Here is a 14,897-nt window from a genome sequence, read left to right as displayed (position 1 = left end):
ATTAATCATATTTTGCAAAATTACAATTATAAATTATAATTTATTATATTCTTTATTTTCACTATTTATATTATTTAAATTTCATTATTTAAACTAAACTCCAATTATAAATGAAATTATATCTCAAACATAATATTATATTATTTCAAAGAACTCTTGAAGCCTCTTTCTATTAAACAACTCTAAAATTTGGAAGTAAACATAAACTTGAGATATACAAAGGATTCATTTTAAGTCGCCTGACCAAAGATTCTAAAAATAGAACGCAACAGAAAATTCAGTTTCTATCTTTTCTTAGTAAATCTTTTGAGAATGGACTAGAAAATGCGCACGTTGTTTTATCCCCACTTTCTCTTAGAAGGGCCTTAGAGGGGGAGTTCAGCAAAGGTTTCAAGTGGCTTTTGAAGGCCAAGGCAGATCAATTCTTTCTCTTCTTCTAATCAGACGTATTTTTTGTGAAAGAAATTATAAGTTCAATATTGTTAAAATTAAAGGACTTAATAAAGACTGTTAATTTATAATTAAACAATTTACCTTCTTTTAAATAAAAACTGAGTGAAATATATTTTATTATTTGAATTCAACCGCCAAACTTCCTACCTGCCAGGTGACTACTTCAGTAGTCAAAGCAAGAACAAGTTCGCCCTCTCTTAAAATTAAATTGTACCTAACCTGGGACGTGACAAGATCATTTTTGTAGCGCAAGCGCAGTTGCGTTTGGTGAGGGTACCTGGCAGCACTGACAATACGTGTGAGTCATTAAAGGTGGGGGTAAACTCAGGGTTGGGTAGTGTATAAACGACTTTTTTGAAAATTAGTTACTTCTAGGGAATTTGGTAAGAAAATAACTGACACGGTGTGAACCGGGCTTTATGTCCCGATAATATTTTGTGTTGGCAGACCTGACAAGCAGAACGCGATTCATTACATTACACAGTTGAGTGAGTGCTGAGTGACATTTCATTTTTTGTTTTTCTCACAGAAAGAAATAAATTAACTGCAAAAATGGTGAGTAAATATTAATTTCGATTAATTGGTCACGTTTTATTAGATTGTAAATTAATAACCATTTAGTTTGACAATAATTTGAGTCATAAGTTCAAAGTAATTTGAGTTTAAAGCATGTATTGTTTTTTGAGGTTATGTTCTCATGAGTAAACAATTTTTGATTATTTGTAATTTGTAATTCTAATTGTAAATTGTGTTTTCATAATTCTCGTATCGTTGTCTTTATTTTACTTTTCTTGGTAAATAAAATAAATACTATGAAATTGGAAAATTGAGAATTATTCACACGTTTGTTTTTCGTAAAGTAAAAAGTTGGTTCATTTTGAAGTCTCACATTTTTTGTCTATAAAAGAAAAGAGAGAATAAAGTTAAAAAAAAACAATTATTATTTTAGAGTTTCGGTTATTCGAGCATAAAGGCAACGCCTGAGTGTAATGATAAATTGGGCAGTGGCGATAATTATGGAATCCAGAGTCCCATGGTTGCAGGGTAAGAAATTTTCCGTATATTTCTCTCGGATTTTTGAAATTTTTTAATACTTTTTTCTCTTTTAGTTTGGGGGCAACTAGAAAAACATTTGGATTCAATCATCCTCTGGAAGCAACAGAAAAAGTGGTAAGCAAAATTTAATTTAAATAAAAAATGTAGGTAATTTTATTAATTTTTGAAAATAATTTTCTTGTAATCAAATAATAGTGTTAATAACAATAACAAAAATTTCTAGAAAGAGTTTAATTATTTTCATTCTAGAAATTTTATTAAAATAATTGAATTCTTATAATTTTATCAAAAATGTTGAAAATAAATAAATTTTCTTTACTACTTAGAAAAAAAGAAAAATTATTTTGGTTAAATGGAATCAATTTTTTTCTTTTTATTTTAGAAATAAAATTAAAAAAGATTGCTTTTTTTGCAGTACAATAAAAATAAAGAACGAATGGAAATGACAATGCTTCGAAATGCTCAAGGTTTACATGCACCAATGCGATTGGCAATGGAAATTAGATCCTCAGAAAAAATTGGTAGACTTCCATTTTTACAATCGTCAATGGCATTGAGAGATTCACTCCTAGGAAGAGACATCGAAATTGGGTATTTTTACTATTAATTTTTATTTATTTTATACATATTTTTATTTTCTGACAAATTTTTATTCTATTTTCCGACGAAGTAAATTAAATAAGTTATTAAAATTAAACTAGTAATTAAAAATTTTTGTTCCTAATTTTTAATTCTTCTTCTATGAAAGATTTTACTTTTATTGACTTAATTTTTTTAATCAAAAAATATTCAAATCAATATCAAAAAATTTATCTTTTTTTTTAAAATTTATTTTATTTTACTTTAATTTCTTTATTATTATTATTATTATTATTATTATTATTATTATTATTATTATTATTATTATTTAAAAATTTAAAAATTTATTAAAATTTGAAATTTCTAAATTTTGGTTTAAATTTTTTTTTCAGCTTTGAAGACATTCTGAACTCCTCGGAATTCAGAGAACAAATGGGACAACCACATGCAATGGTAGAAAAAAGTCTTGGAATTTTGTAAGACAAATTCTTTTATTTGTTTTCTTTTTTCTCCCACTCTCCTACTATCATTGTTTTTTTTATAATTAAAGGTAAGATTAAAAATTCTTAGTCGTTAAAAAATAATTCATGTCAATAAATAAATTAAACTTTCAATGACAATTGATTGCTTTTGAATTCCTTGATTCAACATTTCAAGAAAAAGACAGTAGAAGAAAATCGTAATCTGCGTAAATTAATTTTTTATTCTTTTTTCTATTGCTAATGAATTTCGTTATTAATTGTCAATTTAATTTATTTATTTATCATTATTAAAAGTTGATATTATTCTTTTTATAATTAACTATTCCATACAGTCAATTATTCTTATTATTAATAATTGTTTGTTCAATTATTTTTGTAATTAATAATTGTTTATTCAATTATTCTTATAAATAATAATTCGTTATTCAATTATTCTTATAATTTTATAATAATTCTTTATTCAGTTATTCTTATAATTTTATAATAATTCTTTATTCAGTTATTAAAATTAATAATTATTTACACAAATATTTGTTATTAGTGAAAACTACGAAGAAAGTGATTTAGTGTCCGGCCAAATGAGATCACTGATTCGTATTCTAGAAATTTTTTTCACTTCTTCAATTCCCAAATTAATTTCAACGTCTCGGGAATTTTTCAAACGATTCTCGATTGCCGCGATAATTGTTTGCATTTTAGTTTTCCGAACGCAAATCACAAATGGAAACTGAAACTTTTCCTTATACCTGAAAAATATAATTTTATTTAAAAAAAATAATTAATAATCACAATTTCTCTAGAAAATTCTGTTCTTTTTTTATTTGAAAAAAGGGAATTTTGTATAATTTCTATTTCTGTCACAATGTTTCAACAAAACATTTTTAATTGCCAAAAAATACTCACATGAAATTAAGTTGACTTAAAGTGAATTTTTCCTCTTTCGTTAAATTATCAAGTCCCGCACTTTTTTGCTCGTTTTTTGATTCACCAGTGAGTTTTCCTTCGTCCAAAAGTTTCCCCGCCAGTTCCGGATGTTTTAATAAAATTACTTCTTTCTCTGTAAAAAAAAACGAAAAAAAACTTTTTATTCCCTTTTTTTAATTTTACGAAAGAAAATAATTTTTTTCTTTATTTATCGTTGAGAACAAAGAGCGCAAAATTTATTGAAATTATATTAATATTTTATTCTAAACTATCAATATTAATATTTTAACATTTTGATGTTTGAATAAATTTTGCAATTTATTCTTCACAGAGATAAAGAAAAAAAAATTATTTTCTTTCATAAAATTAAAAAAAAGGAAATAAAAATCATTTTCTTTCATAAAATTAAAAAAAAAGCAAATAAAAATTATTTTCTTTTACAAAATTGAAAAAAGAGAATGAAAAATTTTCTGTTATTATTCATTTTTTAGAAACATTTTTATAATTATATAATTTTTTCCTTTACCGTGAATATCGAGTTTATCTAAATAATTGTCGAATGCACTCTTTAGTGTTTCACATGTTAAAAATGGTTTGTGGTTAAAAACATATTTCGCCGCATCCGGACAGTGTTCAATGACATTTCCAAAAATCCACTCAAATTGTTCATTCGGCAGGGCATTTACTTCCGTCACACTCAAAATTCCAGCACTGGCCATTTTATTTCGAAAAACTGTTATTTACAAACAAAATAAATTACACAATATTATTTTGAATTTTCAATTGAAAAATATTCTTTTCTCCACTGAAAAAGAAAATTTATTTTATTTTAACAACCGATTACTTATCAAATAAATATTTACTTGAATTGTATTTGAATCAATAATTTCAGTATTCGAAGCAAATACCATTTAATTGACTTAAATAAAAATTATTTGATAAATAAATATTATTTTTTAATAAATATTTATTTGATAAGAGAAAAATAATCTGTTACTTGAATCAAATAAATTTTCCTTTTCAGAGTCTATATAATTATTACAAACAAACAAAATTTTTTGTATTTAATATTTAAATAATTGTTATTTAATAATTTACGAATTATTTTTTTAAAATATTAAACAACATTAATATATATAATATTAATAACAATCAATTATTTACCGACATAAATTAATAATAAAGTAATAATAATAATAATGATAATAATAATAAAATAATAATAAATAAATAATATATTTATTAAAACAATAAAACTGGAAATTTGTTTGAAATTTCTATTTTTTTTTGTTAATATTATGTATATTGTCTCGTAAACGGTCTTTTATCGCACAGCTTGAAAAAGAAACTAAACTTATCTCCTTTTCTATTTAGTTATATATAAAACTGGATTTCACTCGTTAAATGAACGAAGCTCATTTATATTGTAAAGATATATATTTAAAAAACAGAATCTTATCGTTTCATTAGTGTGTGTCAACTTATATATATATTTTTTATACCAATACTTCTAAAAATTATATAATTCATAATTATCATTATAAATAAGAAATATATAAATGAGAATATTATGTAAATTTATTTTGCTGATCAAACTTGTGACACTTGTTTAAACTAACTGTTCAATTATTTACAAAGGTTTTTTCATCTTTTGTAAATAAAAAAAAATCGAACTTTTGTTTTAATTTACATTTTTCTTTGTTATCCACTTTTATTTATTTTTATTTGCATTCTCAAATTAATTGAATATTTTTAATTATTATTATTATTTTTATGGTACATATTATTATTATTATTATTATTATTTTATTTTTATTATTATTAATATTTATGACAATAATTTTTTTTTAAATAACTTAATTCCTGAAGAACTATCATGAAAATTAATTATTTATATATTTATAATATATATTTTATTAATTATTAAAAATAATGGAATTATAGAAGAATTTTATTTAAAAACACAATAAAAAAAATTGAATTTTGAAGAAGTTAGAAATTATTGCTGAAATTCAATTATTTTCAAAAAGTAATAAAATTCTTCGCAAAAATTCAATAATGTTGAATATTTTTTTAAAAATTCTCGTCAAAATTTCAATTATTTTTATAAATAATAAAATTCTTCTCTGAAATTCAATTATTTTCAAAAATTTTATTAAATTCAATGATTTTCCATACGTATATACTATTTTATTAAAATATTCCAAAAGAATTTAATTATTTAAAAAAATGTTGATAAAATTCTATTCAAACATTCTATTATTTTCATAGATAATAAAAATTTCACAGAAATTCAATTATTTACAAAATTTTTTATAAATTTCTTCGCAATAATTCATATTTTCATAAATAATGAAACTCATCGAAGAATTTCAATTATTTTTTATACAATTTTAATCAAATAATTCAATTTTAAGAAAAAATTATTGTTTCATGAAAAATTCTGGAAAAATTAAAAAAGAAACAATTCTTTATTCAATAAATTATTTATTTTTGTATTTAAATAATTGAATTTTCGTATAGAATTTTCTAATAAAAATTGATTTGAAAATGAATTTCAGTTAACATTTTAGATAATAATTGAATATTAAAAGCATTATAGTGTGAATTTTTTTTTTAGAAATAATTAAATGATTAATAATTTTGAAAAGGTTTCAAATTAAAATTTTTAAAAATTTCATCAGATAATAATTTGTAATTTATCAACAAAAGATAAAATGACACTTTGTATATATCTGTAGGTTCGTTAGTTTTCTGAAAGATGTCGTTAGTCGTTAAATTTCTCATATTTTTTTAAAAATAATTTTTATAATAATTCGATTAATTTTAAAAAATCATTTTCTTTTTTAATTAATTATTTCAATTATTTGCAATTTTTTGCAATAAAATATTTATATTAAAAAAAAAATTAAATTTATATTATTATTTATTCAGTTATTAATTTAATTAATGAGAATCCGATACCTTAATTATTAATAATTTTATTTTATTTTGACATTTTCTAAATTTTGTAATTGATAATCCTGTAATTATTGGTCTATGAGACTTTTGGATTTATTTGAATAAAATAAAATAAATATTCATTATTATAATTAATATAATTAGATCTTGATAGTGTAACATAATTCGTTGATTATTTATTTTTAATTTTTATAAATTAAAAAATATTTTTTTAATTATTATTTTGGTAATGTAAAATAAATTCAATGCTCTAAGATTAAATTTTTGGAAGCGAATAAAAATTAGAATTTTGTTTAGAAAAATTTAAAAAATTATTAATAATAACAATTATGATAATAATCATAATAATACTAATAGCAAAGATAATAATAACAATAAAAATAATTATAATAGTAAAAGTAATAGATATTTTTGACGAAAGTATTGTATACAACAATTAAAAATAAATTTTCTTCTGAGATAAATTTTCAATAAATTAAAATCGTAAATAAAATTATACAATATTTTTTTTAAAGAACAAAAATTTTTACACTGCATTTACGAATAATTTAATATAATTAAATATTATAATTATAATAATTACATTATCAGGTTTTTTTTTCTCAAGATATACATATATATAGAAAAAACTTTTGTTATTTGTGGTACTTATCAGGAATGTAGGATTAATAATGTGTAAAATTTGTTAAAAAAAATTCTTTTTTTTTAAAATTTTTTTTCTCTTCTTTTTTTTTTGTTTAATGTAAACACTAAGACTCTCTTATCAAAGGTCTTTTCGTTCAGAGAATTTCGAAAGATTCATTTTTACGTTGATAGTAAAGCTTAGGTAAACTTAACTTCGGCGAAACGCGACGACGACGACAACGACTTTTGATATCAATAAGTCAAGCTTTGTTTCTTGCCTAGATAATTATAAGCTGAGAATGTATTATCATTTTTTTTTAAAAAAGTTTTTTTAAAGTTAATAATATATTTCTTAATAATATAATAATAATAATTTTTAATAATCATAATAATAATAATAATTTTTTATTATTATATCTATTAAATTTATTTAATTAAAAAAGTTGTTCAATTTGTGACACTAAAAGCTACTATTTACTATGTTTAAAAATTCCTTACATAAATTTTTCGAAATTCAATATTTTCAATATCTACTATTTTAATCAAAAAATTTCCCAAAAGAATTCAATTATTTAAAAAAAATTTGTAAAATTCTTTGAAAACATTCAATTATTTTCATAAAATTTTCATGAAATAATAAAATTTTCACAGAAATTCAATTGTTTAAAACACAATTTTAACAAAAATCAAATACTTAAAATGATTTTTATAAAATTCTTCGCAAGAATTTAATTATTTTCAAAATTAATAAAATTTTTCGCAAAAATTCAATTATTTTTATAAATAATAAAATTTAAATAACTATTTTCAATACCTACATTTTTAATAAAATTTCTTGAAAGAATTTTAATTATTTTAAAAAATTTTAATAAAATTCTTCGTAACAATTCAGTTATTATTTTTAAAAATTTTTAATAAAATTCTTAGAAATTTAATGAATTTTAAAAGTTGAAACTCAATTATTTTCAATATTTATACTATTTCCATAAAATTTCACAAAATTCTTCAGAGAAATTCAATTATTTTTAATACAATTTGAATAAAATTTCTTGACACAATTCACTTATATTTTTAAAACTTTTGTGATAAACTCTTTAGAAGAATTCAATTATTTTCAGTAAAATTTTAATTAAATTCGTCGTACGAACTTAAAATTTCCTCGAAATAATTGAATTTGAATTTTTATAAATTTTATTTTTAACCATTATTTTCATAAATAATATTTTTACAGGAATTCAATTATTTAATTAATTAATTTCATAAAAAAAAATGCTCCACGAGAATTCAATTTTTTTTAAAAAATTTTCAAATAAAATTCTTTACAAATATTCAATTATTTTCATAAATAATAAAATTTTCACAGGAATTCAATTATTTAAAACACAATTTTCATAAAATTTCCCTAAAAAAAATTAAAATTATGTAGTTAAAAAGATTTTTTATAAAATTCTTCGTAAAAATTCAATTATTTTCAATACAATTTGAATAAAATTTCTTGATGGAATTGAATTATTTTTCAAAAGTTTATCAAAATTTGTTGATTGAATTCATTTATATTTTCAAAAATTGGTTTTGTTTTATTTATCATTTTCATAAATAATAAAGTTTTTACTGGAATTCAATTATTTTTTTAACTTAATTTAATTTCAATTATTTTTAATACAGTTTTAAATGAATTTTTCGAAAAATGCAATTACATATTCCTGAAAATTTTATTAAAGTTCTTTGAAAGAATTGAATTATTTTAAAAAAATGTTGATAAAGTTCTTTATAAGAATTCAAACTTAAGAAATATTCAATTATTCAATAAATTATTTATTTTTCTATTTAAATAATTGAATTTCGCAGTTAAAATTTTTGATAATAATTGAATATTAGAAGCGTTATTTATAGTGAGAATTTTTTTAGAAATAATTGAATTTTGAAAAGGTTTTTGAATTGAAATCTTTGAAAATTTTAATATTAAAAATTTCTATTTTGAAATAAAATGATTAAAAATAATAGATTTTAAAAGTACAAAATGATTAAAGTTTTGAGTATTTTTATTTAAAAATTTCAATAAAAAAAAAATGATTGAATTTTTGAAGAATTACAGTTGTGTAATTTTTAGAAATAGTAAATTTCAAAAAGGCTTTAAAATTGAAATCATTAAAAATATTTTAACTCTTGTGGAAAAATAAATAATTATTAAAATATTTGTTTAAAAAGAATTATTCTATTTTTGAATGTAATTTAATTTAGAAATTATGAAAAAATTGAATCGTCAATTTTTAAAAATTAATTATCGAGTACGAAGTCTGTAAAAATAATAATAAAATCGTTTGCTTTTATCGAATTATAAAATTTTTTATTTAAAAAAAATTATTATTACGTCAGTCAATTTTTAAAAATTGAATTAAAATAATATTAATTTTAAGAAATAAACAGAATAACAAAGTGTAGATGAAAATAAGAAAACAAAAAATAACTGTGAAAATAAAAAGTTGAAGTGAAGAATCTCGGAGGGCGGGAGGAATAAAATTGAGAGAAATGGGAAAAAAACTGGAGGTGCGGTTCATAATGTTGGCAGAGAGAATTCGAAGTGGTGACGCTTCCTGGGGATGAAAAGGTGGGTTTTTGGGGTGGACGAGTGCGAGTCGGGGTTGGACATCGATCTGGTAGTTAACTCAAGGGCTCCCTTGGGACTCGTTGCCACCTTCGTCTCTTCGTCCCTCTCTCTCTCCAGTTACAATATAGTTATCCTATTTATCTCACGAATTCCAGTGTCATGACTTATTGCAACATTTAACCTCTATACATGCACACCCAGAGAAATATTATTTTTATTAATTTTTTTCCTATTTAAAAAAAAAATCCGTTGACATTGTTTAGGAATTTATTGTCATGGCTTTCGAAATTCGTGACTTAATAATGAGTTAAAAATTTTTTATTTTATTAATATTACTGACAATATATAATACATAATAATAATTAATAATTTTACTGTTATTATTATTTTTATTACTATTAATTTTTTTCGTAACTATTATCGTTATTTTTATTATTACCATATTATAATTATTATTAATATTATTACTATTGTGATGCTGAAAAATTAAAATTAATTTTACAAGTCACAATTTTTTTAATATTAATGATAATTATATTTTTGAATTTGAATAATTTGTTTAATTTTCTATTAATTTTATTTAAATTCTGAGATTGGAATGGATATTCCAAGATTAATTTATTATAATTAGATTTTAAGTAAATTAATTTTGATTTTGGGTAATTAGTTTTTCAGTCTTTATTGCTAACAACCTCCCCTCTCTAACGTTTAGTTTTTTGAGTAGCCGAGTAACTTTAAAGTCGTTGCATATTTTTCTTTATTTTTATAATTTTCTTTTGTAATTTGACTCAGTCTGGCGACCAACAATAATTTGTGATTTAATTTCCTTTATTTTTGCAACGCCAGTGTAACCTTTAATTTAATTATTATTATTAATTATTCGTTTGATCTTTTTTTGCAAGTGAAACATAACCTCTAAATTTTTGCAGCTAAAAATACAAAATACACCCATATTAAGTAAGTCTAAAATTTGTCCCCGAAATACTTACTATAAACGATATTTTTATCTCTGCTTTTTTTTACCGTTGATTTTTTTTTGCAACAAGAAACAATTTTGACTTTTCTCCAAACGTTTCTTTGCTTCCTGCTGCCGCACTTCTGGAGAGTTGGAGACTTGCGATCGTCTTCTCCCGCGTTCCGCATATTTCGTCTGTCATGCAGGGATGGGAACGCAATATTTCGCAGATAAAGGCCAGAGTACAAAATAAACGTAACCGAAATCGTAAATACGGTAGAATGAGTTAGAGAAGGATAAATATATTGTTTATCCTTCTCTAACTCATTCTTCCGTAAATGAATCGTTTTCGCAAGGTTGTGTAGTTGCAAATAAGTTGAAATTCATCTAACAGGGCTGATGGGCAGTTGCGCTTTTTAAGAAAGTTGTAAAAATGCGTACCTAACCCTGCGCGTCAGTGAAATATTTATTACTCAACCTACTCAACCCTGCACGTCAGTGACAAAAACGTTTTTCTTCTGAATAAAATATTTCTAATAAAAACTCTTTATTTCTATATCGAATCACAGGTAAATTATCACACTTTTATTGAAATTTCGAAAGCGTTTAAGTTTCTATATATTTTTAGTAATTCTTGAAAGTATTAAGAATATAGTTTACATTTACTTTAAGAAAGTAAAAAATAGATTTAGGATGCGTATTTTCAATAACGTTTATTATCCCCCTACCTCCCCCCTCGAGAAAAAGAAAATCACATACGAGAATCAAATTTTGAGTATCTATAGAATTTTTCCGTCTTTTTTTTGGTCAGTGATTTCTCGTCGCACTATATATATTATATTTCTGTTTTATTACACACAGTTTTCATCCCAAGATTAGACCCTTTAGAAGCTTTGATTCTATTCCTCGATTCTGTAGGCGCGCACTTTATAGCCCCCGCAATAAAAGTATCTATTTGGTGTGCTTTTTATTTTTCTATTTCCGAGTTCTGGTTTTTGAAATTCGAAACTGACCATCAGGAATAATAAATATATGAGAAAAAGATGAAGAAGAAGAAAAAAAAGAATACAAATATGAAATTCTAAAGGATTTCTCCGCAAGTATAAAATATATGTGTGTGTGTGAGTATAATAATGAATCTACGATTTTTGTTGAAAATCGTGGTGGCTGGTTCCAATTATGATCCAGGTGCCGAATAACGTATCCTTTCAATTCTTTTTCTTCTTCTTTCTTTTTCATCTTTAAGAAAATTTCTTTTCTTCTTTGCAACTTTTATTTATTTATTATCAATCGAAAGTATTTCTTTTTCGAAATTTATAGTTTTCGTCATAGGATATAACCTAAAAATAAAACTATTTTCTCTATAATTTCAAAAATTTCATTTTTATTCCGAGGTTTCAAAAAGTAACCTTTGCTCTCTAATTTTTATTTTCATTCAGATTATGAAATTTAAAGTCTGATGTTATTTACATTATTTTATTTACTTTTTAAAACTTTGTTATTTAGTTCCAAAGCAAAATTTTTTTTTTCAGTGACCGAATTATAAATATTGCCCATTTTTTTTGTAATTTTCCATTTTTCTGCAAAAAAGTTATTTACATTTAAAAATCATGAAAATATGCAAAGTACCAATTTTAATTGCTTGTTCTTTCACATTTATGAAGAAAAAAGAAAAAAATTAATAAAAGAAAAACTGAATGTTTATCACAGGTATACCCTATATTTGGTATAAGGTTTTATTCAATTTAATTTTGAATAAAAATTTTAAACTCCTTAAACTCAATCGCGGCCCATATCTCGAGATTTTTAGGACAAATTTTCTGTATATTATCAGGTATAAATAAATAAAGAAAAAATTAATCATATCAAAATTTAAAACATAATTTTTGTTAATTAAAATACTTTAAAAGTTATAAGCTATACTCAAAATAGGTCTAATACTTTTAAAAATCCTAAATTTCGAAAATTCATAACTCTTAAATTTGGGCAATTATTCAAAAATAAAAAAAAACGTATTTAATATTTTTCTATAAAGAACGATAAAAAAAATATGTTTAACCGTTTTAAAATGTCATAGGAAAATTTCACGTGGAATTGCCCATATTCGAATTGAATTGCTGTACTTAAATCAACTTTTAAATTTCTTATTTTTTAAATTATACTAAATTTATTTCAGTAAAAAACAATAACTAAAAATTATTTTTTGATCTATAAAGATTAAATCGCAAGTAAATAAAAATAAATTAATATAAAATAAATAAAACAATTATATATATTATAATTAAAAATTTGTTTGCTCTTTAAAATAATGAATCGCAAGTAAATATATAAATGAATAGAAAAGAATTTATTTTCTTCTAATATATATTTTTATTTATATAGGTATATTTATTAATATATTTAATTAAATTTATTATTTTTTAATATTTAAAAAGAAAGTAGGTAAAAGATTTAAAAAATTCTCTATAAAATTATTTTCCAATTTTTGACATTTTTTATTTCAAAAACAATAGAGACAAAGGAAATATGCGTGTACATTGAAAAAATTAAATTAAACAATTACATTGTATATTTTGACTGTTTTGTAATGTCAAGAAATCTCTAATATCCTTTATATATATTTGACATATTTTCCATATTTGTAGGTGCTTTTTATTTTATTTTCGTAAAAATTAATTAATTTTTATTTTAAAAAAATATTTCGGTGACGCATTGCAATAATACTTTAATATACACAGTTTTAAAAATAATAACATGTTACAACCGCAGTAATAATAATAATAATAATAATAATAATAATAATAAAAATAATGATAATAATAAAAATAATAATAAAAATAATAATCATAATTACGTATTATACAATTTTTAATAAAAATTTTGTCTGAATAAATTTTATATTTTAATGCAACAAATATTTTTATAAAAAATTGTAACAGAACTAAATAAAAAAAATTTTTATTTTTAATTATTAATTATTTTTTTTTATTATTATTTAAAAGAGAAATAAACTTTTTTATTTTTTATAGTGCAAAGTATGAATAAAAATATTTTTAACTGTTATTATTGTTATTAAAATTATAATTATTATTATTGCTATAAAAAATCACTTGCTTCGAAATACAACGAATATAATATACAAATATATAAGTTGAAAAAAAATAATACAAAAATTCAAGGAGCATAGAAACAATAATATTACTGTCGAGAATCACAAACATTAACTATATATATATACAATATAAAATAATAATAATAAACTAAAATAAAATATCTTAATGTCTGATAAACAAAAATTTAGCTGCCGAGAAAAGAGGGGAAATTTTTTTTCTTCAATTTCCAAATTTATGATAATATTATGGCAATTTTTATTATATATATATAATTTATATCAAAAATTTAAATTATCAAAATCACAATTATTCCTGTTTTTTAGGAAAAAAAAAATTAATAAATAAATGCACCGAACAATTATAATTATATAGTAATTATTATTATACTCATAAAAACGAGAATCGAATTTATAGAATATAATAATAATTATATTTACAATGATATAATAATAATAAATTTAGTATTTTTATATTATTATATTATTTATAATTATATAATATATATTTTTTTATTTAAATTAATTTATAAATAATTTTTCAATTCATGAAATCAAAAATCTGAACTTCTTTCCAAATTGAATTTTTTCAAAATAAATTTTTTTTTTGCTTTTCAAATTATAAATTGATTTTAAATTAATCTTTTTTTCAAATTAATTTTCTATTTTAAATTAAATTTCTCTATATTATTGTAAATGAAAAATATGTTTTTTTTGTACTGAATTAAAAAAAAGGTTTGAATTTAATTTAAACAAAAAAATTTTTTTATTTCTATTAAACTATATTATAATATATATATATATATATGTACACTTGTACAATTTTTTTTTTTTTGAGAAAAAAAAATTTTGCATTACACTCCTTTTCGGCTACACAGTAAATAAACGATTATGTTTTTCTATAAGGAAATTTTAATAATTCTTAATATAATAAATAAAGAGATACATTATATTTGTTTTAACTAAATAAAAAGATACTATATTAATATATTTACAATATATTTCAAATTAAATGCGCGCACATTAATCGCAGTAATTTTTCACTTCTCTTATGTTTTATATTTACAATAGTATATTTATATACTCGAATTGAAAGAATTCTACTTACAATTTATATTAATGAATAAGGCTTGCGAAGAGATTTTT

General features: G+C 20.9%; 3 protein-coding genes across 4 annotated transcripts in view; 2 read left to right on the top strand and 1 right to left on the bottom strand.

The window, feature by feature from the left end:
* Positions 1-867: 867 nt before the first annotated feature.
* On the top strand, positions 868-2,700 carry LOC122508600 (proteasome maturation protein). The gene is made up of 5 exons (XM_043622049.1): positions 868-1,008; positions 1,403-1,497; positions 1,563-1,623; positions 1,925-2,100; positions 2,481-2,700. The coding sequence occupies exons 1-5, from the start codon at positions 1,006-1,008 to the stop codon at positions 2,566-2,568; spliced, it is 423 nt and encodes a 140-aa protein (XP_043477984.1). The 5' UTR covers positions 868-1,005; the 3' UTR covers positions 2,569-2,700.
* A 337-nt stretch (positions 2,701-3,037) lies between these two features.
* LOC122508639 (2-oxo-4-hydroxy-4-carboxy-5-ureidoimidazoline decarboxylase-like) lies at positions 3,038-10,791 on the bottom strand. 2 transcript variants are annotated; one of them, XM_043622106.1, is made up of 4 exons: positions 10,677-10,791; positions 4,021-4,227; positions 3,474-3,627; positions 3,038-3,316 (listed from the first exon to the last, which is right to left on the bottom strand). In XM_043622106.1, the coding sequence occupies exons 2-4, from the start codon at positions 4,211-4,213 to the stop codon at positions 3,118-3,120; spliced, it is 546 nt and encodes a 181-aa protein (XP_043478041.1). In that variant the 5' UTR covers positions 4,214-4,227; positions 10,677-10,791; the 3' UTR covers positions 3,038-3,117. The 2 variants fall into 2 exon arrangements, with proteins under 2 accessions (XP_043478041.1, XP_043478040.1); XM_043622105.1 differs by lacking the exon at positions 10,677-10,791 and adding an exon at positions 4,659-4,842.
* A 360-nt stretch (positions 10,792-11,151) lies between these two features.
* LOC122508629 (Bardet-Biedl syndrome 7 protein homolog) overlaps positions 11,152-14,897 on the top strand; it is a 77,914-nt gene continuing 74,168 nt past the window's right edge. Inside the window, exon 1 of the mRNA XM_043622092.1 lies at positions 11,152-11,211. The gene's annotated coding sequence lies outside the window, so the exon portion shown is untranslated. The remainder of the gene's footprint in view (positions 11,212-14,897) is intronic.

This window comes from Leptopilina heterotoma, unplaced genomic scaffold (assembly GCF_015476425.1).
Source record: "Leptopilina heterotoma isolate Lh14 unplaced genomic scaffold, ASM1547642v1 Lhet_55, whole genome shotgun sequence".
Lineage (NCBI taxonomy): Eukaryota > Metazoa > Arthropoda > Insecta > Hymenoptera > Figitidae > Leptopilina > Leptopilina heterotoma.
Note: the sequence above shows the minus strand (reverse complement) of the source record. Positions and strands in the feature narration are given on the sequence as shown.